Source organism: Acomys minous (assembly GCF_964271855.1).
Source record: "Acomys minous genome assembly, chromosome: 6".
Classification (NCBI taxonomy): Eukaryota; Metazoa; Chordata; class Mammalia; order Rodentia; family Muridae; genus Acomys; species Acomys minous.
The window spans coordinates 59,740,476-59,768,248 of NC_140487.1; the positions used below are offsets into that span (position 1 = coordinate 59,740,476).

Genomic DNA, 27,773 nt, shown 5'->3' on the forward strand with positions numbered 1-27,773 from the left:
GTGGGTGACAGAGCTGTTGGGTTGAGGAAGCCTGAGTGAGTGATGCTGAAGAGGCACAAAGGGACGCACTGAGATGCTTCCTGCAGGAAAGAGTGTGTGAGGGAGAGGGGGCAAAGGGGGGTAGTGGTTAAGAATTTGACTCTGCTATTTAGAACCCAACTCCTGCGTTATCTAGCACTATATATAAATGATCGCCTTTAACATTAAAACCGGAACTACACACTGAGGAAGGGCTCTCTTTGGACCTTCCTGTTGGTGTGAGAGAAACCATGTCACAGAAGCAGCTTCTGGGAAGCAGTGTTTATTTTGGCTCCTGGTTACAGAGGCATTGCAGCCCAACAGGGTGGGAAGGGAGGAAGGACAGGCACAGGGAGCTGAATGTGGAGTGTGGTCCAGCCTTGGAACCTGACACTGAGTCCTGACTTGGGTAAATTGAATTCCTAGTATCGTCTCTTCAGTTGTTGGTGGCTGTAGGAAAGGACCAGCAGGGAGAATGGTAGGGAGTGAGATGGAGAAGTTCCCAGAATAAGTGAAAAAAGAAGAACCGACTACTTATGAAAAAAATGCCATACTTTCAGAAGAATGTTCTTAACTACTTTAACAATCTGGTCGAATACGTTCTCCTCTGCTTCTTCACGTAAGTTTCTTATCATCTTGTCATATTTTTCCTTAATTGCTTGTAATTTTTCCTCTTTTTCTTGAGTAGTAAGTTTGCCAAGGGCATACACTTCCTCCACGATTCTGCATTCCTTCTCTGGTAGACGAGTATAAATTTCCCTCAGGATCTTTACTTCCCTCTTCAGCCTCTGCTCTGCGTCCTTGTATATGGGATCAGAGAAGCAGACCCCGCCATTGCTCTGCACCATCCTTTCCACCAGCTCCACCAGCTCCTGCACCTGCAGCCCCCTCTCAGCCTTCTCTGCTTTGTTGTTGATGGCCAGGCAGCGGCCGCCGCACTCCTTGATGAGGCTCTTCAGGTTTGTATCTGATTCTGCAATGAAGGCGTCTAAGGTCGTGTCCTCCAGCTCGTCCTTGCCGGTGAACAAGACAATCATGTACTTCATGGCTGCCTCCCCAAAGATGGCCTTGATCCTGATGACAGTTTCTTGCTCCTCTTCTGTGTAGTGGCCCAGATGCAGAACTAGAACGATGGCGTGAGGCCCAGGACAGGACTGGAGGACACACCTGCTGACTTCAATGCAGGTGGCTTCCATGTTCACCTTGGTGTCGAAGAGCCCTGGGGTGTCAACAACCAGGAGGTCTCTCTCCTTCCATTTGCGGGATGCTTTCTGGCAGGTCTTGGTGACAGCATGGGGTGCGATTCTGGAAGCAAATGTCTTTTGCCCCAGGATGGTGTTTGCTGTGGCACTCTTGCCACTTCCCGTTTTCCCAACCAGAACAATCCTCAGGGAGTTGTCATGAGGCTCAGCCATGGTCTTCTCTGGAGGCTCTGCAATCCAGGTGCCTTGACTGTGGTGTCAAAGGCGGAGAGAGAGGTTAAGATAAGCTGGAAAGCTCTCCGACCTTCTGACCTTTCCAGCTCCCCTTCTGCAGGTTTACAAAGTCTAAGACTTCCTAGAGCCTTCTCCTCTAGAACATTCTCTGCTACGTCCTTCTTAAGACTCTAACCCACTGCAGCCCCTTCCCCACTCTCTGAGAGGAAAGCACCTACCCAGCTAGAAATCTGGCATTTTACTCTCTTTTACTGTTGTCTAGATATATTTTTCTCTAAAACACATTTAACTTTGTTTTGAGGCATCAACCCAGAGGAATGCAGGTAGAAGCAAGTACCATTCTGTCCCGTGAGAGAACAGCCAGTAGAAGGTGTCAACAATCTGGCCACATGCAATGGTGGATGTTTCTAAAGTATGTCTTTATTTGTTTTGTGATTTGAGACAAAGGCCTTGTTACACATCCCAGGTTGGCTTTGAGGTCATGGACAATCCTGACCTGAATGGAAAGTGTATCTTAATGAGTATAGTCTACTGCTGAGACTCTCAGCATGGAAACACAGGGGCAATTGGTGGAAGGTGTGGAAATTCTTTAAATTTGTGCATTATTTAGGGCAGTGCTGGACTTATTTTCTCAAGCTGCAAATTATTTTTCAAAGGTTCTCATACTCAGAGGCAATAGCACATGCACTGTGGTGTTTAGCAGAGTGTGTGGAGCTCGCCAGGCTCAGGACTATAGGTGACCATCCCACCCTAAGGAGAAAGCAGAGATGCTAATGTCTGAATCACACATGCATTCTGTGTATAAATATCCCTTTTCTGCTTTGACCAAAGTGGGTACAGGCAGTGAGTTAGTCCAGGGACCATGAAAGACATCACAAATTACTTCTCAACCTCTCCATCAAAGTGCACAGTTCCTCATAGCTTCTCAGAGCAATTTTATTAAATAAGCCGCAGGTGACTGGAAAATTCCAATGCTGTTCCACTGTGCAGAGCCTAGAGTAGGAAGAAAAGCACCCAGAAGCTTTCTATGAGACAAATAAACTTCACAGGTCCAAGCTGATGAAGACTAAAGAAAATTGAAAGTGAATCTCATATACAATTATTAAGACCAAATTATATTATAATATTATCAACACAGAATCGTGTTGCATTATCAACATCATCATTTCTGTTCGTGGGGTTTCTACAGAGTGCTCAAGAAGAAGAAATTATTAAGGTAGTCTACCAGCCAATATTCATGTCAGAACACTACAGAAAAATGTGGTTTGATGTGAGCTTCCTGTCTGTTTTCCTCGGTCGTTGTCCTTGTTCATTGAGTCCCCAAGTTATTAGTGGAGAAAGTATTTTCTACTAAAACCCAGATGTTTCCACCTCATTTTCCCTAAGCATGGGAAGAATTGTCCAATTTAAAAACAGAACAAGAAACAAAGAGACGTTTTCACTATAACTGCAGAAAAAAAAACCCCACCTTTGTCAAATATTAGACTCTGTCAAGTAATCTGTTCCTTGCAAGTATGTATATGGTTCAGAATATGCATTGTAGCACTGAACAAATGCCTAAATAATTTGTAAAATAATGAATAATGATATCACAAATCAAGTGCAAAGGTTAGAGTCAATCTTGTATATCATAAATGATGTAAATACAGTCCTCAGATAGGAAATTCTCAAACATTAAATGCACATGCACATACAAAGAATGTAGACAGGTGCAGAGAGACTAGATGGCTAAATATGAATTATGGATTTATAGTAGGCAATCATGGAAAATCACTTCTCCAAACAAATATATAATGAATCAGGCCAGTGAGAATATGTATCCTTGTGCCTTTAAACAAACCAAGTTCACTTACGATGCCATGCAGAGTGTAAAAAAATAAAAAAGAATGAAGAAGTACTTGAAATTTTTTGTTCTAAAAAACTAATAAGCATGTTGATACTTAGATATGCAAATTATCAACTGTGTGTATGCTGGAAATGCAGACAAACACACATACACACACACACACACACACGGGGAGGGAGAGGGGGGGGGCACAACTCCACTCTCACCCCCATCAGCCATGGCTCCTCCTGGGCAGTCAGTCCTGAGCACTATTCTGTATGGAATCACGGAATCCTCGCAAAGTGACTGCCCAGACTTCTGACCAGAAAGTATATTCAATGAATTGTGACCATCTCACTCAACTCTGTGTCCTGATTCAAACTAAATGGACTGTGAATGCTTTGGGAATAGTGCAAGAGCCCTGAGGGCTCACAGTGGGTGTTTGATACAATTAAAGATGGACAGGGTTCTTGGCTTCCTGAGAGTGATGAAAGTGGATCTTTATGTTGTGCACAAAAAGGCAGACACAGTTGTACAGAAAACTACATGTAGGGTGTCTACTCTCAGCTTTTACACATCCCTGGGGTGCAGCCAGCAGTGGGGCTAAGATAAGCACAAAACCTGATTTTTTGTAGTTGCTGTCCCCTACTCTCAGGCCTCACCCTCTCTGGAATGGGTGGTGTTTTCTTCTGTAAAGAGTTAAGGTTTATGGATTCATTTTCTAAGTACAACTAGCTTTGTGCTGCTCCCACATAAATGCACATTTCGTGGTGGTATTTTCTCCTTATAAAGGCCCAAGGATGCAGAATCTATTTCTGTCTAATTTCATAGGTATGGAAACTGTGGTTTCAGCATGTCCAAACAGCTGCCCTAGGTCCCTGTACTCACACTGCCCAGCTCAGAGACGGGAGACCAAGACCCTCTGACTCCACCACACCCCTCATAACCCTCAGGGACCTTTTCCTGGCTTATCCTCAGGTCAAGCTTCTAAAGGCTAGTGAGGATCATGTCATATTTGCCAATAGGAAGAGGAGAGAAAAGGACAGCTCTTGCCTCAGGAAGTGAAGCTGGAACCAAGCCTGCCCTAAGCAGGTGAAGACAGCCCATCTCTCAGTTGGCTTTTTTCTTTTTTCTACACTGACAAGGCAAGCTGGAGAGGTAGAATCAGAAATACTCATCTCAAAACTGTCTAAAGTGGTTTCAGAAGATCTAGAGATCCTGCAGCCGAAAAGTAAACAGAGAGACACTTCAGAAGGGGGCAGAGACAGCGCAGGGCCCAGATCACTACTGAGAAACCCTGAAGCCCTGTGAAATGCAGTTCCCTCCACTGTGAAAAGGGACAGTGCCACCAACCCACCAGGGTGTGCCTGGGACTCCACAGGGAAGTTCTGCAAAGGTCTTTTGTAGACTAAGTCTGACCACCACTCAGGATCCAGCCATTTGCTGTGTAAGGCATTTGTATGAAGGGAATTGACACAGGGTTGGAGCCACAGCTCAGCGGTAGAGCATTGGTCTTGTGTTCGATTTCCCCAGCGTCATGAAAGAAGAAACCCAGACCTGCAAGCACTGCAGCTCTCAGGCTCAGCCAGAATTACATTTCCATAGGCCCTTCCGCGTGTCTCTTCCTGCTCTCAGAGCTCCCATCCTCCACTCCAGCGCTGACACTTCTGAGGACATAGATGCTTTCCTGAGAAGCGTAAGTGGACCTAGACACAGAGTCAGCAACAGGATGTCAAGTTTGTCCAGGCGGATGGTCTTCAAATAGTCATCAGAGCACTGAGATTTGATGTGGGGGCTGAAAGCAGTTAGAGCACATTTACACTTGGTGACCTGCCTCCTAGTTCTGAAGATCTGCCTCAGGGACATCAGTGACATTCTAAGCAAAAGTGAAGGGTTTTCATGAAGCAGCTTCCAGTGACACGGGCAGAAGCTATCCCTCAAGCAAGGCTTCCCTGTTACTCAGGCAAGTCCCATCCTAAGCAGCCCCAGCAGCCTTCCAGGACCTCTCAACATCATGCACAGTGTGCCTGGGATGCACAGTGCCCATCACTCCCAGCCCCATCCCACATGCTCTGTGGCTTCCTGCCCAGCTCACCTTCTCCTGCAGGACTGATGAGCTCTCACACTGTCCTCAAGGGAGCTGGATGCACCACCACTCCTGCTGCAGTTCTGCAAAACCTGCTGAGCACAGACACTGGAGGGGTGGAGTCAGTGTGAAAGGTTTCAGTCTGAAGAACAGAGGAAACAGCCCTGTGCTGTGGCTGAAGCTTCAGCTTATCCCTAGGTGAATCTTCCTTCCTGTACTTGCTGTGATGGCAAGCCTTAGCCTGTGTTTTTGTTTGATGGGGTTGGCTTTAAAGACCGTGTTCAGTGGTCCACATGTTGCTTAGGAGACTCCATCATCTGGTGCAGGGTTGTGTGTTGCTCCTCTTTTCAGGAGTGTAGCCCTAATCTCAAAACCGAGAGAAGTGCTAACAGCTGACAGGGCTTAGCTGCGGATTACTCTTAGCTGAACAGAACCTACGGAACAGTCACCCCCAACCAAGGCCCATGTAGCCCATAATCCATGACTGGTCAGCAGAGAGATATAAAGGCACATTCCATCTCAGCTCCCATGCTCCAATGGAACCGACTCTCTGGGTCTTCTTAGCACTTTTCAAAGTCATCTGTTTACTTCAGTGTCCCAGAAGTGTTGACTCTAGAAGCCATCCTAAGTACATTTTGCACCTGCAAATATCCATGTAACAATCTGTTATCTGTGCACTCATCCTAGAGCTCTAGAAAGTTCTTTCTACCTGTCTTTGCTGTGTTGCTTGAAAGCTGAGGGCTCACTTGGAGGGTCAGGCTTAGCATCACTCAGGCTGTGGTTCTTGATGCAACCTGGGTGACCTTAGTGACGACATCGTGTGTTGTAATTATTTTAGTCTTTTGAAAAGCTAGCTTTGTTTGTGGATGATTTACGTTTCTACATAACAACTATCTTGCTATCCTCCTTATTTATGGTGGTGTGTACCTAGCAGTAGAGCAGCCAGTAAGCTATGTGTATGAAAGAAAATCATGTGTGATTGTTCCTGAGGAGATAGGAACAAACATGTTTATTCACCCTAGAAAGGGCACCATTTGAAAGACCCCAAAAGGGTTCCAACTCACTTAGCTAGTGAGTCAGTAGATTTATTATGGTTCCTTAAAGGAGGATGTGTAAGAAATCACAGGAGGATAGATGAATCACAGGCAGCTGCCTCACTGAAAAGCTCATTCCAACATGAGATGGCTTCCATGTTTCATGAAAGTTGAAATCTTGACGCACTCTGAAAAAATTTGATCGGCCCCCACAGAAGAGGTTGTTCTCTCTAGTGAGAACTGTGGCATGCATAACCCTGAGCAGGGCCACCTGAAGTCCTGTCAGCTTCAGGGTCTTCCTGAGTCCTGCTAATTTTACTTCTTGAGTCTTATGAGTTTCCCTCTCACTCCCTGCGGAAATTTTTTAATTCAGAGGAAGTTGTTCCACACAGAGGTAAAAACTCTAAGACAAGAGCAGCAGCCAGGCTTCTGGGAGAACGAGAATTTACACTCTTCAGTTCAGCACCTCACTCTTGGGAGAACAGTCTCAGCTGCCATGAGGGCCTTACTGCTTTCTAGGGGCAAACTCTAAGTGACTTAGACACCTTCAGTGAGGTCTGCCTCCTAGCCCTCTATAGCAGCACACACACGCACACGCAACACCCACACACACCCACACCACATGCACACACACAGCACATGCACATCCACACACACTATATGCACACACACAGACAGCATGCACACACACACACACACCACATGCACACACACACACACACACACACGCACACACACACACCACATGCACACACACACACACACACACACGCACACACACACACCACATGCACACACACACCACATGCACATCCACACACACTATATGCACACACACAGACAGCATGCACACACACACAAACACCACATGCACACACACACACACACACACACACACCACATGCACACACACCACAGGTGCGCGCGCACACACACACACACACACACACACACACACACACACTCATTTTAGTTGTTCTTACCCCTCCATTTCCCTCTCAGCTTGCTCCTTCTCACAGTGAAACCTTTCTACTTCTAAGTCCCCCTCTTAGTTTCAAATCTTCGTGCTGTGTGTTATACAGAGTTTGATCAGCGTCACTTGAATGAGTGTGGGTTATTTCTTGGCATTGTGGCAACTTGTCACTGTCTATACCACTGGGGAAAATGACATGCCTTTGCTCTAGCAGCCACTTGCTGCCATTAGTTCTTTAGAGAGACCCACAGGCCCTTCCTCTGCTCATGATGAAATGTTGATGAGCCCAGACTTGTTGAGGTTTTTGCAGGAATACATAGCTGCAGTGAACGCACGAGGACAAAGGTCATACTATTCTCTGCTTCTTATATTCTTTCTGCCCCATTCTATGAGCCTAGGAAGGGATGGTAGAGCAGCCCGATTTAGGGTCACAAATTCTATTTTTGCTCATTCTCGACACTTTTACCTGCTATGAATGTACGCATAGGCTGTTGCCACTGAAATAGGAACTTCTCTTACTGCGGCTGAGAGATACACTAATGTGTGGACAGAAGCATGAGCATTTAGAAGACAAGTTGACAACATGACCATGTAGGAAACAATAGAAGAAGGTTTCCCTCTAAGGCCTGTGAACTTGCCAGCCACAGGCTCTTGGTCAGGTAAGCAGTACCAGGCATGAATTTCTTCACATGGAGTGGGCCTCAAATAAAGGAGAAAGTGTTGGGACACGCAACTGACAGTCATGCCACCATTGCCTCAGAAGATACACTTTGCCTAATAGGTAATCATTGCAGATCTCTCTCTCTCTCTCTCTCTCTCTCTCTCTCTCTCTCTCTCTCTCTCTCTCTGTCTCTCTCTGTCTGTCTCTGTCTCTGTCTCTGTCTCTCTGTCTCTGTCTCTCTGTCTCTGTCTCTCTCTCTCTCTCTCTCTCTGTCTCTCTCTCTCACTCTTCCTCCCCCTGACCCTTTTCTCTCTGTGTGTGTGCATGTGTGTATTTTGTGTGTGTGTGTGTGTGTGTGTGTGTGTGTGTGTGTGTGTGTGTGTGTGCATGTGTGTGTTCATAAGCAATCCTGCTAGACTGACTCAGAGCAGTTAGTGTATTTATTTGGGTGCTTTAGCATCTGCTGATGTGCATTATGGATCACAGCTTAATATAAAATGTTTGTCGAGCTCTTTTTATGAACAGATACTTTTCTTGATGAGCATTTCGGTAGCAGTTCTTCACATTGTTTGTGAAGAGAAGTCATGACATGCTTAAAAACTGAAATAATTTCAACAATGACACAAACCAACATAGAGATCTCAGTCCCTCTTCTATGTATTAACAACAAACATGTAACAAACACGATAGCAAGCAGTCCATCTGCTAGAGAAAGAAAAATGGTAGGAATAAAGACAACCAAGTAAACTGGTTCTTTGAGCATAGAGATGAAAGATGTCGTTAGAAGAAATGTTAAGGCAGTGAAGACACTGAAGAGAGTACTAGAGATGGAAAAACCGCCCATGCTCATATATCAGCAGGATTAACATTGTAAAAGTTGCAATGTTACTGAAAGAAATCTACAAAAGCACAATCTCCATCAAAACTCTAATGACATTCCTTACTCAACTAGGGAAACAGAAAAAAAATCATATAAAGCAGAAAAGATGACAGTCAACTCTTAGCCAAAACAACAATGCTGGAGATAGCACAGCACTTGATTTCAAACCACAGTACAGAGCCATAGTAATGAAAACAGCATCGCACTGTCACAAAGCAGACATGTTGACTAACGAGTAACCGTAGAGGATCTAGAAATAAACTTCATAGCTACGGGCCCCTAATATTTTGAAAAATTTGTCAAAACCATACATTACTACAAGCTTCTTTAGCACGTAGTTGTGACAAAATACATGTCTACCCACAAAAGAATGAAACGAAATTCCTAATTCTTACCTCATAAAAAAATAAAATAAAAAATGGGTCAAAGACAGTAAGGGACCTGAATCTTTGAAACTATAAAGGAAAGTTCACGGGAAATTCTTCAAAATCTTGCCACAGGCAAGAACATTCTGAAAAGGATTCTAATCCACAAGATATAAGCCCAGGGATTGACCAACGGGATTACAAGAAATGCATATTCTTTGTAAGCAAAAGAAGCAATTAAAAGCGGGGAAGAACAGGATATAAGGTTGATTTACACACCAGACAGGTTAATACCTAGAATATACAGAAAAGTATAAATTTGATTATCTTCTAATGCTGAGTACTTCTGTCCAAATCCACCCAGTCATTGAAAACCACTGAAAATGGATTGATGGTTTGTTACAGTTTGCCATGCAGTGCCAGGTCATAAACTGCTTCTAAACCCTGGTGCTCAATCCGGAGTTTATTACACTGGTGTCTGGTTCAGTGGGGTTTTAGCGAGTGAGTTGGGCAGAGCTCAGCAGCTCTAGGCTTCTGTGGATCTGTGGAATATAACAAGAGGAGAAGCAACAGCATTTATACATATATGCATAACTGTACGTTTTGAGTGTATGTTTTCTATGGACGTAGATGTATATCTGATCTATACCGAATGTCCAGTGTCCATGAGTCCCACATCCATGGATTCAGCCAACTGCAGATGGAAATGTTGTCAGGCTGACAAAGCTTGATCTGGACTGAGCATGTATGGTCATTGTTTTCCATGGTTGTTCTCTGCATAAGGCTGTGTGGCAACTACCTATCTATATGTAAATGCTGTGACTGAAGTGCAGGAAGGCTGGTTGGTGGCTACATGCAAATACAGGGCCAGTTTGTGTAACGGACTTGAGAATCCCCAGAAATCCCCGACAGAGACCAAAGGGGCCACTGTATCTGTCATTTATCTTTATCTGTATTGAGAAAGAGACAGATGCTAGCTAGATGAAAGGTAGACAGATGATAGAGAGCTGAGAGATAGATAGATGATAAGTAATTAGATGATAGAAAGATGGATAGGTAGGTAGGTATTTTAAGATCCATTTCACACAACTGTAGCAACTCAAAAGGCCAAAATGCAGAGGTCAGGCCAGCAGGGCAGAGGGGAGGGCAGTTCTGTGCACAGTGCAAAATCCACTGACCAAGCCAGGTAGACTGGGAACTCAGAGGGGTTTTCCATTTCCTCCTTCTCTCTTTTCATTAATATTTATAGTCAGTGTACAGACAAATGGGTTTCATTATGACATTTCCATGTCTATCATTGTACATTGCTCACATCAGGCAGGTTTGCGGTGCTAAGGTTGCGGCCCAACTTCTTTTCGGAGAAGTTTTCATCCACTCTACTCGGCAAAGCTCACTCACACCATAGCGGGGAATCTACCTGTGTAAAATCTATTGACTTCAAACGTCAGTCACACAGTTGATATCATCTAGGAGAAGGAGACGCAATGTTCTTTAAGGATGTGACTTCTGGGAAGTCAACCATGCTCCAGAAAAGCCTCATGTTCAAGGTGTGTGGGTAGCTTAAAACACAATGAGTTTTATTTTTTAAAAAAAAAGGAGGACATGAAGTTGAGGACAGATAGAGGATAGACTTGTCAGAATGGGTGATAAGTACAATTAAAACATTATGTTTGTGTATGAAATTCTCAAGGAATTAATACAAATATTATATTTAATTTTGAAAAAGAAAAACAGTGCACCCACAGCAACACCTTGTCCATTACTTGGCTGAACACATGGCTTCTGTCCCCTAGGCTAGGTGACAGTTGTATTGACCCTCACATAACATGTGGATCAATGGGACAGCTGGGCTCCATATCAACTGACTCCCTGGGAGACTTGCAAGCTACTCAGGACTCATTTCTATGCCGTGAATCTTGAGTCTGTGAAAAGGAGATGGCCAGGTCTCTATCATAGTGCTGGTCCATGGCATGTACAAGGCTTGAGAGACAGGATTGTTACAGCAGCTAAATACAAACTGGTGTCTTTCTTGTGCTCTTTAAAAACTCCTGCTATACACAGAGAGCATCTGAAGGCACCAGGCTCTCTGTTAGCGGCACAAGTGCTCTGGAAACGGAGATAAAATTGCAGGAGGGAGAATCTGTCTGTTGTTTCTGGTCTACTTGGATCACATGTAGATCAGAGTGATCTCATGAACTTATGCTTGATGCTTAGTAACATGGGAGGGCACGTGTGAGGATTGTAGGTCAGGGCGAGCCTGAGAAGCTTAAGAAGAACCTGTCTCAAAACAGTGGTGCAGAAGCTATGGACAGTGATAGAGCACCCAGTGTATACGACAATCCCTGGTTGAATCCAGTATTTAAAAATTAATTACCCAGCAGATATGGGTGAGAGAGGAAGTGTTTGGGGGTAGAGACTGGATGAAATGGAGGGAAGGAATGTTCATATTGTCTGGAAAATTAAATTAAAAACAAAAGAAAAAATAAAAACATATTTTTTAAAAAGGCATGGGTTCAGGAGATGGGTTGACCATCCAAATCCCAGGAGAGCGTGCCACAGTCTCTGCCTTATCAAAATGCCTGTGATGAGTCAAGGGGCTGGAGAGTTGGCTCAGTGGTTAAGAGCACCGTCTGCTCTTCCAGAGGACCCGGGTTTGATTCCTAGCACCTCACAACTGTCTGTAACTCCAAGATCTGACACCCTCACACCAATGCACATAAATTTAAAATTAAATAAAAAAATATTTTAAAAAAAATCAACTTGAATAAATTTAGAATCACCTGAGCAATAGAAAGGGATACTTCTGGGTGAGTCTGTGGGAATGTCTTCAGAACACATGATCTCGCCTGAATAAGAGGAGTATCTATCACTGTATGGTTTGGGAGCCCAGACACACACACACACACACACACACACACACACACACACACACACACACGTTGTGATGATAGGACCTGTAGTCAGTGCTCTCTAATTAAAAAAAAGGAAAGTAATAAGGCAATAGACCTTAATCAGCATCAGGGGAGCAAGCTCTTCTCATCCCTGCAGCTTCAGGGCTCCAGTGTCACAGCAAACCTGTCACATCCATGCAGCTTTGGAGTCAAACTTCTAACAGTAAGATGCTCAATGAGAATGCATATTAGCACAGAAGGGGAAGATGTTTGTAAAAATGTTTACAAGACAAACCCTCCCCTGCACTCAGCTCTCAGCCTTGACTCTGCTGAGCATGTGCCAGCATAAATAAAGCTGCCCCCTAGCAGAAAAGCATCCATGTCCTGGGCCTCTGTGTGAGAACCGTATTCCAAACCTTGTGGAGATCTGTAACAATTTGAGGGGTCTTGGTTGCAGATCCAATATGGATAAAGACAGGTGGTTGGGTGCTAAAGAGTTTATTAGAAGAGTTGTTAGCACATGGACACACAGACAGACAGACAGACAGTGTGTGACAGAGGAGACTAGAAAGAGAGGAATCACAGTCCATGTGGCAGAAGTGAGACTCTCTTACAGCTCTCTGAGGATGAGGAGTGGTTTGGCAGCAGGACCTCCAGTGGGGCTCCGATTCCCAGTCAGAGAAGGGGGTGCAATGCAGAATGTATATGGACACCAAAAACTTCCCAGGTAAGAAATCTGGACAGTTGGAAGTTGGCTAACTGGAGACCCCTGGAATGCCTCAGTGGGGTGCCATTCAGCATCTGAGAGGTGGGGAACCCTGCTGTGGGTACCTGGGGCTAACCTACAGTCTGGTCTGGATTCTAATATTATATTCTGACAATAATAACTACTTCCTCCTTTAAGTTATTTCTGTCAGGTACTTGGTTACACAACCCCAAATTAGTTCATAGAAAGCTCAACCTTCGATGCCTGGTTCTCCAACTGTCAAACCGAGAACAAACTGTTTCCTCCTCAACAGAAAGTCTCTGAGGGTGAAGTGGTTCACACAAAGTCCTTAAGGATGGCTTGACATACAGCAAGTGCTACTTAAATCTTAAGGATTGTGTTTACACTCTCCATTTTCCCAATAAACAACACATGCTTTCGTAAAAGCTATTTCTCTATAACTTTCACTTTTTCTCCAAACACCACAGAGTCAGATGGAATATTCAATGTCGCCACTGTTCACTGACAACTGCGTGCTTCTCTTGTCTTCCAGTAGTTAGTTTGGAAATAGGTGTCTACGTTCTGGAAAAAAGATGCAGTTCATAAGAAAAGACAGTGAGAAAGACTGAGCCACCTTCTGCATAGACAGGCTTTGTTTAAGAGACTTGAACAAGGAACTATTTTAATGCCTGGCTGCTGCTCTGGGGAGGTCCAGGGTTAGGGTCTCTGTAGCTGGATGCAGATGCCCTTCCAGTTCACTTTGTCTCTTGGGTGGCCAGAGCTGATGGCTCAGGCAACTGATCAGGATTGAAAGAAGAAAGAGGAAAGGGAGCCCAAGGTTTCTTCTCTAGGGACTGGCTGTACCTAGCCAGCAAGAGAACTTAAGCTGACCACAATTTTCCTATGGCTGAGTCTATAAAAGTAGCTTCTGGCTAGAAACATTGGGGTGCAGGGTGGGGGTTGTAAAAGGAGACTCTTTGATCTGAAGATAGGCCTCTTTGCAGAGATCTCCAGTAAGCTAATGTACACTTAACCTGCTAGTCCTAGAAAGTTGATGGGAAAGGCCTGTCTGTTAACTTATTTGTGAATCTATAGGGAAATTACAAATAAGAGAGAGATAGAAAATAAACCACTCTCACACACATACACTCACGAAAAAAGGTGGATGAAGTTAGGCATCTTAACTTCAACTGAAGTTAAGCTTCCCAATTTCAATGTCATTTATTGTTGGTCACCATACTTGTACTTCTGAGAAAAGGGAATTATCTCATAGCCAAAAAAGGGTAATTAATCACAAAAACAGATGCATTCTAAAATACAACAGGTTACATGTTTTAGATCTAAACAGTTCTTATCAAGGTATCCATCACATAGGTCCACAGTGAGTTCAGAGTGTCAAAGGTTATATATGCATTTTCAATTAGGACTGATCTAACTATACATTATCCAGAAATCTCTTAGTTCATAACGAGTTCAGGACAATACTTTTATCTGACTTTAATTCTAAGAAACAGAGTAAATTTAGACATCTCTAGGTTGGGTTCATGGAAGTTTAAACCAACTTGTGTATATTAATGTTGAAATACCAGGACTCCTGGTGCCATCTGTAGTGGCTTATTTGAAGCCACAAATCTTCTACAAGGCTATCCTTAGTGAGGTATCTGGAGGTCCACAAAGGTTTTAATGCAGCCATAAACTGTCTAAAACAATTTAACTTTTAAAATCATTTGAATGAAGCCAGGAATTCCATAATCAGGGATTAATTCAGCTAAATGACAAACAGTATTCTCAAACAAGACCCTGTTGGAAGTTTGCTCAATCAGAGTTGGTCAATACCCAGAAAGTAACAGTTTAAGCTAATGCCAGATGTTTTCCTTTTTGGGGTTTTGAGTCAGGGTGTCTCTGTGTAACCTTGGCTGTCCTGGACTCGCTTAGGAGACCAGGCTGGCCTTGAAAGTGGTCTTGGCTGTCCTGGACTCACTTTGTAGACCAAGCTAGCCTTAGACTCACAGTGATCCACCTGCCTCTGCCTTCCTGGGTGCTGGGAATAAAGACATATGCCACCATGCCTGGCTGTAATTCCAGATTTAAGAGAGATGCATCCGTGCACAATTGACAGGGTAGTCAGAGGTTGGAAGCAATTTGGGGGTGAATCACAGTACAGACCTTGCAAAATACTGGATCTCTTCCATAGATCTCTCATGTCTACTGAACTACCCCAAATCAATGGCTCCTGACAGTGTGTCAGAGGCTGGAAGCAGTTCTGGGGGTGCATCATGGTACAGACCTTGTGAATACCAGATCACCTCCTAGACAGCCCACACGTCTAGTGAGCTCCTTTAAGAGGATGGCTCTTGACAGAACTATTTGGTTTGAAAGAAGTAGAAGTTAACACACATGAGTTAAACACACAGAGAAAGATAAACATAAGTCCTGGTTGTAGTGGTGTATGTCTGCAAACCCATCACCCAAGAAGCTTGGCCATATAAAGAAACCCTGGGTCAGGGAAGGGGAGGGAGGGACAGAGAGAGAGAGAGAGAGAGAGAGAGAGAGAGAGAGAGAGAGAGAGAGAGAGAGAGAGAGAGAGAGAGAGAGAGAGAGAGAGAGAGAGAGAGGGAGAGAGGGAGAGAGAAAGAAAGAGAGAGAGAGAGAGAGAGAGAGAGAGAGAGAGAGAGAGAGAGAGAGAGAGAATGAGCTGTAAATGGGAAGGGAAGGTTAGTTTCCTGGATGTGAGTGAAAGTGGCAGCTGAACTCCCTAGGGACTACGTTTTCTCTTAGTTGTAAATGAGTTCAGAGCTTTAGTAAGGAGATGAAAGTATTCTTTGTTCAGTAGTACTGGTTCCTCAGTTCCTGATAAAATGCAAACAAACTCTGAAATAAAAGCACCTGGTTTCAGTCTTGGGGGTCTCCAAACGCCATTCAAACCAAAGACCAGGGAACTCCCTCCAGAAAAATGAAATCATCAGAAGTGAGAGTCTGGGAAGTGAAGGTGGAGCAGAGCGCAACATCACAAAATCACGTTTTTGTCCTGCATCTGTCAGGTTGGGTCCAATTTTGCTGGAGAAACAAGTGCGGGGTTCTCAGTAGCTGAACACCTGACTGATCTCCCGCCTGATCGCCACTGAGCTGAGAACTCAAAGGCATCTTGCAGAAATAATAACTATCAGAACTGAAAATAGATGCTTCATTCAGATTACGGATGGGAAAAACATCTATCTTTATATATGTGACAGACAGAATAATAAAGAGCATCATGTGAGTCCTGAGAACTGACCATGTTGAGGCACTTCCTCAATAAATTACACTATAGCCCTGGAGACTGACACAAGGGTGTCCACCAAATGGCCCTGTGTCTATGCATGTGGTCTGAGACAAAACTGTGAACTTACTTACAGTGTGAGGTTTACTTTTTCACTTATTTATTGTAGATGAGTGTTGGCCTGCATGTGCATATGTACCCCATATGTATGCCTGGTGCCCGCAGAGATCAGAAGAGGCTACAGACTCCCTGGAACTAAAGTTACAGACAGTTTTGAGCTGCCATGTGGGCGCTGAGAACTTAACCCAGGTTCTCCACAAGAGTAGCCAGTGATCTTAACTGCTGAGCCATCCCCCCAGGCCCAAAGCATGACGTTTGTGTGGAGTGGGGATGTTTTGGTAACACAATTGTGTGGTTCTCAAACATGAGTTATGTAGATGACAACATTGTGTCATAGAATCACACAAAATAAGTGCATATATGTCATTGCTGTCTGCATGCATGCATGGCTTCATATGAACTGTATACAGTTTGCATACACAGAGAGAGAGGGTCAAAATGGCACCACTAGATCTGTGCTCATGGTGACCTGACACATGAACCACAGCAGTTATCCATAATGTCGGCACCTTCTACTGCCAAGGATAGTGTTTTATGTTATGTAGAAGGCTGGTACATGTTCTTATATAATAGTTAAGGTGCTTCCTTGGGCATGGCTCTTTTACTGCCCACAATGTTTTGCAATTGCCTGTTCACTTAATGCTGCAACCACACCTGAGATGCGCAAGGGTTCAAATCTTGCTTTGTATTTTCCTGTGACTTTATTTTCATAGTTAAAGAACATCGTCTCTTCATTGTTAATTTTTTCATTTCAGCATGCCTCAATTCTTGATTTAAAAATTCTCTTATATGTACTTACTTATTTTGTCCGAGGCAGAGGACATATACATGCATATAACACAGCGGATGTGGTTGTCAGATGCTGGTTTTATGGAATTAATTCTCCCTTTTAACCTTTATATACATTCCAAGGGTTTCTCTCAGATCACTAGGTATAGGTGTCTTTTTGCTACCTTGTTGGCTGCTTTTGCTCTCGGGAGAAGGCAGCAGGGAACTGAGCGAACACAGCCTTTATACAGGACTTCTTAGGGAGTGTAGCTTTCTAGTACACAAATTTCCAGGGTGAGGACTGGTGGGATTTTAAGTCCTGAGCTTGGGGAGCTCAGGGATTGGTGGGCTTTTCTGCTCAGGGATTAGTGGATTTTTCTGGGAAGCTCGTGGATTGGTAGGATTTCCTACGCAGGGATTGGTGGATTTTTGTTCCCATTTTTCACCTAAAATTAGCATACCCTGGGATGGGTCCTTAGGATGGGCTGGAAATGACATTTGTGACAGTTACCGAACCTGGACATGCTGCTCTAACAGAGAGGCCTGGGAGGGACCTGGCTGCTGGAGCTCCTCAGGCAGGGTCCTGCCACATTCCTGCCATGAGGGTTTAGAAAGTTGACTAAGTTTACACAGGGAGTCCATGGCTAGGAAGCCAGAACTACAGCTTGGGCAGGCATGGATAGCCAACGGAGGGGGATGTAGGGATTCTGCAGCTGGAGTGGGGAAGAGGGACAGGAGGGCCAGGGCTACTGGTGTGCTAAAGGTGGGGGTGAGAGAGGGTTGACTTGGGAAACCTCTTGCTGAAGAGGGAGAAAGCGAAACTGGGGGAGTTGGAGGAGAGGGAGCTGTGGGTTTAGGCCTGTAGAGCAGATGCTCATTAGCCTGATGGAAATGGGGCATGAATCATCCTGTTGAGGCTTCAATGCTGAAAGGAACTGAGTAGGGGAAGAGGAAGAACAGAGAGAAGGCTGGGAGCAGAGGTAAGAGAAGGCTTGGATGGAGGGGCTCTCCTTCTATTCCGTGATCGCTTGCAATAATAGCAAAGGTCCCTAATAATATCCTATGAGCAGCTCAAGAGGATCAGATGTTGGGGGATGGTCTGATGTATTTTGATGCTAATTACTGCTTACTGTCCTGTGACTTACCTTTTGCTTAATAAAAAGCCATCCCACCTGGACAGGGCAAAGGAGAGAGGTGGGGCTTAGAGAGGAAGGAATTCTGGGAAGAAGGGCACCACCAGGAGAAGGAGACCTGGGGAGAGGAGAGGAAGCTGCCATGGGTTAGCTGGAGGAGAAGCACATGGCCTATGGCGTAGACGGAGAATCCGGCCCAGATGAAGAACATGAGCAAGTATATGGGATTATGGATGGGAGGTAGCTTAGTAGAAGTAATTGGAAGCAGATGGCGTAGGATTGAGGCAGGGATCCCATGCCTGAGGCCCTACTGTGGAAAGTAGTTTAGAGGATTGATATCTGCCCTGCCCCAGGTTAACTAAGGCTATTTTAAAATAAACAAGTGTCTGTGTGTTAATTGATTGCTAGCCGGGCCTACAGATAATACTGATAATAAAGATAAAATTTAAAAACAATAATCAGAGCTCCTTCCACCGCCCCAGGTGTGGGTGCCACAGTTTCTCAAACACAACGTCAAGGCGGCCACTGACTTTATATTGCTCTCTGTTCTTTACTTTCATAATAACAATTATTACCAAAAACTAAGTAAGGACCAGAGAGATGCCTCAACGAGTTTATATCATGCCAGGCAGTGGTGGTGCATGCATTTAATCCCAGCACTCAGGAGGCAAGTTCCAGGCTAGCCTATTCTACAGAGTGAGTTCCAGGAAAACCAGGGCTACATAGAAAAACCTTGTCTAGAAAATTAAAGAGAAAAAAGAAAAAGAAAAGAGTGTATACTACTTCAGAAGACCGGAGTTCTTTTCCCAGCACCCAAAATGTGCTGCCCACAACAGTTTGTACCTCCAGCTCCAAGAGATCCAAAACCTCTGGCCTCTACAAGCACCTGCACTCATAGACACACACACACACACACACACACACACACACATACACACACACACACACACACCACAGACACATGCACAAATACATACGTGCATACATATAATTAAAAGTATAAGTAAACCTTTTTTTTTCCTTTTTCGACTTCCTCTTTATTTAAACATTTTTTATTAATTTATTCTTGTTACATCTCAATGGTTATCCCATCCCTTGTATCCTCCCATTCTTCCCTCCCTCCCATTTTCCCCTTATTCCCCTCCCTTAGACTGTTCCTGAGGGGGATTTCCTCCCCCTGTATATGCTCATAGGGTATCAAGTCTCTTCTTGCTAACCTGCTATCTTTCCTCTGAGTGCCACCAGGTCTCCTGCTCCAGGGGACATGGTTAAATATGAGGCACCAGAGTACGTGTGGAAGTAATACTCCACTCTCCTCTCAACTGTGGAGAATGTCCTGTCCATTGGCTGGATCTGGGTAGGGGTTTAAAGTTTACGGCCTGTATTGTCCTTGGCTGGTGCCTTAGTTTGAGCGGGACCCCTGGGCCCAAATCTGCCTATCATAATGTTCTACTTAGTCATCAGGGAAATGCAAATCAAAACAACTCTGAGATTCCATCTTACACACATGAGAATGGCTAAGGTAAAAAATCAAGCAACACCACATGCTGGCGAGGATGTGGGGAGAGAGGAACACTCCTTCATTGCTGGTGGGAATGCAAACTAGTACAGCCACTTTGGAAATCTATCTGGTGCTATCTCAGAAAACTGGGAATAGGGTTTCCTCAAGACCCAGCTATTCCACTCCTTGGAATATACCCAGAAGATGCTCCAGCACACAACAAGAAAATTTGCTCAACCATGTTCATAGCAGCCTTATTCATAATAGCCAGAACATGGAAACAGCCTAAGTGTCCATCAGTAGAAGAATGGATAAGGAAACTGTGGTACATATACACTATGGAATACTACTCAGCTATTAAAAACAAGGAATTCCTGAAATTTGTGGATAAATGGATTGAGCTAGAAATGATCATAATGAGTGAGTTAACCCAGAAGCAGAAAGACCCAGATGGTATATACTCACTTATATCTGCATACTAGCCCAAGGGGCATGTCCCACAAAAGCCTTCACTTACCAGGAAACTGGGACAGAGGGGAGGACATCCTATTGGGACTCTAGATGAGAGAAGCATGGGAGAATAGCAAAGTAGAAAGATCCAGAGAGTCCTAGAAGTAAACCTTTTTTTAAAGTCAGTGAATTCCAGCACCTGGGAGATAGGCAGGCCGCTCTCTGAGTTGTGGCTGGGATGCTTTACATAGTGACACCCTGTTTCAATAACCTAGTAAAAGTTGTATTACTCAGTTATGTTCAATTTCCTTATGAATGATCAAAAACTTGGGACATAGCTAATAATTTTAGAAGATTCTCCACACATGGAGTCTCCACAAGACTGAGTTTTCAACCCTGTTCCAGGAAAAGACAGTTATAAGAAGGGTTGGTGGAACATCACCTTAAGCATTGGGCTCAGCTGCAAAAGGTGGGGCCAGGGGTTTGTGTCCCAAGACATCCTCACCAGAGACCCACAGCCTCCTCAGCCTCTGAGCCTTGGTACCCTGGATCATGGTCAAAATAGCCAGGGCACCATATTCCTTTAAAATTCTTCTTTTAGGCTGTAAGAGGAAGTGACAGGCTTGTTTTTCTGCTCATTTCCTGTTTTTCATGTCGCAGTGAGCTGCTCTTTGAGGACAACCCTTGAGCACAGGTCTGGATTGAAAGATGGATTGGCCTTCCAGGCAAACCCTTGGGTCCATTGGCTCATATGCTGTGAAATCTTGTTCCTGGCTCTTCTGTTCAGTTTCCCGAAAAGTCTGCAATTTGGCGCCATTGAAAAAGGCAGAAAATTCACCAGAACACAATGCTTCAGGAGACAGGAAACAGAGCTGTTCTTGCCTGTCAGCCGGCTCAGGGGTAGGTCCCAGTATGTGTGTATGTTTATAGGTGTGTGTGTGTGTGCTGTGTGTCATGTTTGGATCTGTGTGTGTTTACATGTGTGTATATGCTGTTTGTGGATATATATATATATCTTAATCTTATATATTTGTGCCTTTGAGTGTTTGAGGATTATTACTGTTTATAAACATTTGCATTTGTATATACGTGTGTTTACATGCCATGTGATGTGGGTATGTTGTGTATAGTGTTTGTGTTATATATGTGTATGAACTTGTTTATCTGTACATGATATATGTATGCTTGTGTAATGCTAGGCATATACTAGTGGCCCCATCTGAACATATCTGTTCACTTGTCCACATGTTTGCATGCGTGTTTATGGGTGAGATACACTGTGTGTTTATGTATGTGTCACATTTGGATGTTTACATGTCTTTACATGTGTGTGTTGTTTATATATATGTATGTGTTGTATGTGTGTGTGTGTTTTCAGCTGTATACATGGCATGTGTGCTGCATGTACATGTTTGTGTTGGTGTGCATGTGTCTAAATGTATGCACAGTGAATGTATGCTAGATAGCATTCTTATGTTTTTTTATTTAAGCTTATTCCATAGAATGTATTTTGATAACGTTTTCCCCCTTCTTTCCACCTCCTTACTGTCCAAACTTCATGTTTCCTCTCTCTTAAAAAATAAAATAAAAAGTTAAGAACCTGAAAATCAAAACAAACAAACAAAAAACCCAATGAGAAAAAACCAGAAAATAAAATCAAAAGGCCTAGAAAACAAAATTTTCAGTAGTGAGCCCACGCCCAGCCACAGACAGGTGACACAGAATGAGATCAATGGCATCTTTGTTTGGGGCGTCCTCATCCCATCATGCTTGTTGGGAGGTCACGGCTTCCGTTCTGAGCTGTTGTGTGCCTCCTCTTTGTGTGAGCGTGTGTCTCTGCATCTACATGTGCTTCTCATGCGTCTGCTTTGACACCTTTGTTTGTTTGCTTGCTTCTTTTGTCCTATTCTGGTGTGTTTGTTTTTGCTTTACCTTATTTTATTATTTTTCTTTATGTACCCTCCCCCCCCCAGAGAGACAGAGAAGGTGTGGATTCTGATGGGAGGAGATGCAGGGAGGACCTTGGGGGAGCTGGGGAGGGGAAACCATAGTCAGAATGTATACTATGAAAAAAATCTATCTTCAATAAATGAAAAATAAGGGTGGAAACCAACAAAAATCATGGAGGTTCTTTTGTGTTATCCATATATTTCCATGTATGTTACATATTTTGTACATACGCTTGAGTGTTTATAAACACATGCACACATACTCATGTGTATGTGGGTGGCTGTGGAAAAAACTGTAACGCAGAATTCCGGAGAGCTTTGTGCTCCATGGTGACCTTTAAGATTAGTGCCTATTACTTCCTCTCAGTGGTGGGAACTGGACCCAGAGTCTTGCACACTCACAAGCATTCTCTGAGCCATGTCACCACCCCCCAGTGGCCAATACTCCCTGGGGCATTTTTGTGAATTTCCCTCTCTTTCTGAGAAATATAACAGAGTGATGCAGCCTCTGTTCTCTGGGCTGGATATAAAAAGGCAGAGTGTAAGCTGTGTGTGTGTGTGGCACTGTTCAGGGAAGGGACAGAGAGGTTCCAGGGCTGAGCTTCCTTCCTCTGACAGTGCTGTGGGCACAGTGATGGGCCTGTAACTCTTGCCCCCGGGGTGATTCCTGCACTCTCTTCAGCTTCCTCTGCTGTGAACTGTTTCCTGTCAAGGCACCCATTCTCCAAGAAATGAATGAGGTCAGTGAAGAAGCACTGCCTCAGTTTCTACCAAGGATGAACGGAGGCTAGGGACAAAGACTCGGGGTCTGTAGTTTGTAGGCTCCTGGGCCATAGATGCAGGAGGCACAGAGGCAGCCAGCGCAGTTGGAACGCTGCTCATACCAGGATGCAGCTGAACAGGTCTGAGTGAGGCTACTGGCCTGGCCAGCTTCTGTGCTCTTACCTGGAAACCAGCAGACTTTCTTCAGCTCCCTGCACCCACATGCTAGCCCATCAAGCCAGACCTCTGCTAAACACTGTAAAAGCACATCATAAAGCCGCCTCTTCATGGGTTCCCACTAGCTGTCCCCTGGAATTCAGAGCCAATGGAACAATCTTCTAGTTAAGTAGAGTAGAAAAGCCAACAGTGCTGTGAAGATGAGTCCACATCTCTTGGGCACCCCACCCCAGAGCCTTCATCTGGGTACTTTAATATGACTGTGAGGAACCTGGGAATTCTGGGAACATCATGGACCACACAGTTCTCTTACCAACCCTGTAGGGAGCATCATCAGTCTGATAACATCATTGCAAGCTCTTGAAATAGAAGACAGTTTTAGCTCAGCAATCAAGCACCACTCTGTCATCAGAGTGGTGTTGGGAGTTCCTGGCTGGGAAGCTATGGCTCTAATTTTCAAAGAGAACTACAAGTCGATCTATACCAGTGGATATGTTGTGACATTGGAGGAGCAGATCTCTTTAAAATAAGGCTATATGTTGCCCTGTAAAGATACTGTGGCCTAGGCAGTGTCAGCATCTAGCCAACGATTGACCATGTCTCCCTTGCACACCCAGGGCCCAGTTCTCAGCAGGATTCTGTTTTGCACTTTGAAGGCCCCTATGGCTGCCCCCTTTCCTGCAACTGCTGAACACAGCCACTCACTTTCAGCCAAGCTGACTCTCAGCGCTAACACCTAGATGGTTCTTTCTAGACTCGAGACCCAAAGTTATACCCTCCCGAGAACTTCCAGATTGTGCCTGTATAGATCGTATATGGTTGACACAAATTTAAGACCACAATGCCTCCCTCTTGTCTTCTTTGTCTGTCTCCTACTGACCCCGAACCCACATCAGAGCCCTCAGTGAGGGGCTCTGGACACTGTCTACTCAAACCAGTTCAGTGGCTCCTTTCTCTATGACAAACAGTATTCTCAACTCATGAGGGAAAGAGACCACAGTAGGTGTGGGGTAGGGTTCCTAAAGCCTCCACAGAATGTCTCACACCCCTCCTCCCCACTGCTCATCAAGCAGCCCCCCTTTTACACGAGCAATACCTTTACCCTGTCAAGAGAAAGGCAAGTGCCCCTTAAAATGCAGTCCATAAACATTTATATGCAGAGAGATGGGTCGGTTGATAAAGTTGCTTGTGGTGAGAACCTTACCACCTGGGTTTGATTCCTGGAACCCACTGGGGAAGGAGAAAAGAGAACCCCAAAAGCTGTCCTGTAACCTCTACATGTGCACCATGACACATAAACACTTGCACATGCTAAGAGCATGAGCCTGAGCATGCACTTGCACACACACACACACACACACGATCATTTTTAAAATGTGCTGTTTTCTATAGGTGGAAGAAGAATGTGAACACAGTCCCGAGAAGAACCCCACAAGGCAGTTGCTCCTGGACTCTGCACTAGGACTCACAAAAGGTACACTAATTTCCTAGCAGAAGTGAATCAGAGAAGCGCAGATGGGAACACTGGTGTACACACGAACATGGGAGCACACACTGAGTGCTTGGTGCGGAGGTGAAGACCTCAGCACAGAGCTTTCCCTACTGTAGTCAAAACAAAGCAAAGGCCTCTTCTTTACACCCAAAGAGCTAAGGCAGAGAACCTGTGACAGGTGTGATGGCCGCAGGAGCTGAGAAATGCCAGGTGCAGGGTAGAGTCTTCCCCTCTAAGGTCCCCCTGAGAATTGCATGCAGGTCACTGACATGATGAGAGTGGCCTTTACTCGGAGCTCTGGAAGTCAGTAATCCTTGTGTGGGTGATGAGCTGGACCTGATGTGTCACACTGATTGACAGTACCATACAAGCAAGCAGAATGTCGTCAGTGGCCAGTGGGAGGGACTGGGCACAGCCTTCTCAGATTCACCATTGCTGCCTAACCTAGGGTAATAAAACTTAGGAAGGGTATAAACCTACCCATGTTTTCTTTCTAGAAGAATCTTTTCTGATTCATTATATTTTAACACTGTTTTTTTTTCCAACGTGATTATTTTCTCTATGTATTTGAAGGGCCTGGGCCACCAGAAAAGGCCAAGTTATTCTACTACACAGGACAGTCACCAACAAAGGCTAAGCCTTTTTCACTTCTTAGTGGAAACAAAGTCATTACTTGAATAATCTCTTCTCTGCATCTCATGATGTATTTAGCTTTTAAGTGTGAGCTCCAGTGGCTCAGACAGGAGCTACCCTTTGGCCCTCACTGTGTCTTGGCTAGGCAAGCAGGAAATGACATCCGACTGTCCATATTTAAGTGAACCCCCATGAACCCACTCAAGTTCATTTCTATAAGTTGGAAAAGCTCAAGAGAACCAAGAGGACTGCAGGTCAGCCTGGGGTGCAGGCCTGCAGAAGCTGATCTCGTGAGTGCTGAGATGGTCTAGAAAGCAGAGCCTAGCTGCCTTTGGGAGGGGTCATGCTCTGTAATCTGAGAGCCACCATTGCCTCCCATGGGGCCCACTCTTGGACAACTGTCATTATGTGGTTTGGGTCTTAGCACCTGCAGATTAGGGAGAAGGGCATTTCCTTCCCGTCCCCCAGCCCCTGTGTGCTTAAAAGTCTTGGCAGTGGGTTATGCAGTGTTTGGTTGACATCTGAGTCTTCCTTCTCGGATGGTGGCTATGATGTCCCTCTTGGTTGAATGTTCACTTCCAGCTTTTAGGACCCAGGCTGAGAATGTGAGCCAAGGGCAGACTTCAGGGACAGGTGCTGGTCTCTGCAATCCTGCTCATCCTAAGACCCTGTTTCTCAGATACTCAGGCTCACAGGCTCCAGTAAACAGAGGATTGGTTCTAACTGTATTTCCATCTGGTGTTTTCTTTTGTAAAATTCTTCCAGGTCTGCAGAAGAAAGAGCTCACCCCAAAGAGACTGCAGCTCCTTCTGGTTGGGAAAACAGGAAGTGGGAAAAGTGCGACAGGAAATAGCATCCTTGGCAGACAAGTATTTGAGTCCAAACTCAGCGCTAGACCAGTGACCATGACATTCCAGAAAGGGAGCAGAGAGTGGGAAGGGAAGGAGCTTGAGGTGATTGACACTCCAGACATTTTGTCACCTCACCCTCAGGTGACAGCTGAGAAGATCTGCGAAGTCTTGGCCTCACCAGGGCCCCATGCAGTGCTCCTGGTGATACAGGTGGGCAGGTATACCCCAGAGGATGAGCAAGCCACCAGGCGCCTTCAGGAGATCTTCGGAAATGGGATCCTGGCTTACACCATTCTGGTGTTCACCAGGGTGGAAGACCTGGCCGGGGGCTCCTTGGAGGAGTATGTCCAGGAGAACAGCAGTAAGAGCCTGGCTGAGCTGGATGTGGCCTGTGAGAGGCGCCATTGTGGCTTCAACAACAAGGCTCAAGAGGCTGATCAGAAGGACCAGCTGACGGACCTTAGGAAGAAAATCGAATTGGTCTTGTGGGAAAACGAAGGCCACTGTTACAGCACGGCACTTCCACGTGTTCCCAGCAAAACAGTTTAACCAAATAGCAAGGTTCTGAGGAGAAAACTCTTAAGGTGTTCTGGTTGGAAAGGCTGTCCCAGGAGCAAGTGGCCTCTGACAAGTCCTGGCAGTACCTGTGGGAGAAGGCATCCATAGGAGCCCAGGCTGGCCACAGGAAGCGTCTCAGTCAGTGTTCTTTGGCTGGAAAAGACAACCAAGGCAACTCTTACCAGAGAAAGCATTGAATTGGGGCTCGCTTACAGTTTCAGAGGTTTAGAGTATGGCAGCAGGCAGGCCCACAGGGTGCTAGAAAAGCACCTGGGAGCTCTATGTCTGGATCCCTAGGCAGCAGGAAGAGAGAGACTCTGGGCTTGGAATAGGCTTGTTGAAACCTCATCGCTGGTCCCCTGCCCACCTCCAGGTGACATACTTTCTCCAACAAGGCCATACCTCCTAATCTTTTCAAACAGTGCCACACCCTGGTGACCCTGTACTCAAATCTACGAGCCTGTGTGGGTCATTCTTGTTCAAACCACCACAAGGAGACTATCAGCAGCTGTACCCTGTATCAGCCCTTGTTGGCAAATCCCTCTATCTTCACAGAGAACTTTCCAGTCCCTAGATCAAGTGTCAAGTGTGGTAATGGAGTGAGGCCTCAGTTAAGGTGTGGGGCAGCTGCATAGCTTCTTTCTGAGCACACAGACCCTCCTTAACCTTGGCCAACAGTACACTGCCCTCAGGTGGGACTTTTGTCCTGCTGGCATCATATTCAATGTTCTGTGTCAATACTCTGCTGCAACCAGAGCTGCTGGACAGCAGGACTCTGCTGTGAACGTTTTGGCTCTTACGTAAGCATGTTTCTGTTTTCATCTCAGGTGTGGGACATGGGGGTGCTCCAGTTTGTCCACAGCTGATAATTGTCTCCTGAGAGGGCATGTGATGTTTGTCAGCTGTGAACTACCTGGTGCAGGGGCAAGGTCTTAGCTGGGATAAAAGAGAGACCTAGAGAGACTGGGGTCTGAGAAAGAAGGTGCCTGCTGGTGCTTCTCCTTGCTGCCCCTGGTTGCTGTTGATGCAGTGTGACAAGAAGAAGTCAGAGATATCCTGAGATAAGGATTGGACTTGCCCTGAGCAACCCAAAGACCCTAAACAGCAGGAAGTAGCTAAGGAAAACTAAGCCCCCCTTCCCACTAACTTTCTTTCTCTCCAGCTGTTATTGGGATGTTGGAAAGGGTTAAGGTGGAAAAAGGAAAAGAGATTTAAGGAACCCAAAATAAAAATACATTAAAAATA

The 27,773-nt window shown here is 45.0% G+C and overlaps 2 protein-coding genes across 2 annotated transcripts; one reads left to right on the forward strand and one right to left on the reverse strand.

The window, feature by feature from the left end:
- Positions 1-12: 12 nt before the first annotated feature.
- LOC311599168 (GTPase IMAP family member 7-like) lies at positions 13-5,508 on the reverse strand. Its single transcript, XM_084784844.1, has 2 exons — positions 5,375-5,508; positions 13-1,470 (listed from the first exon to the last, which is right to left on the reverse strand). Exon 2 carries the CDS (start codon positions 1,431-1,433, stop codon positions 549-551), a length of 885 nt encoding a protein of 294 aa, XP_084640970.1. The 5' UTR covers positions 1,434-1,470; positions 5,375-5,508; the 3' UTR covers positions 13-548.
- On the forward strand, positions 5,446-27,773 carry LOC311599165 (GTPase IMAP family member 6-like). The gene is made up of 4 exons (XM_084784840.1): positions 5,446-5,563; positions 20,767-21,006; positions 24,387-24,468; positions 25,885-27,773. The coding sequence occupies exons 2-4, from the start codon at positions 20,815-20,817 to the stop codon at positions 26,517-26,519; spliced, it is 909 nt and encodes a 302-aa protein (XP_084640966.1). The 5' UTR covers positions 5,446-5,563; positions 20,767-20,814; the 3' UTR covers positions 26,520-27,773.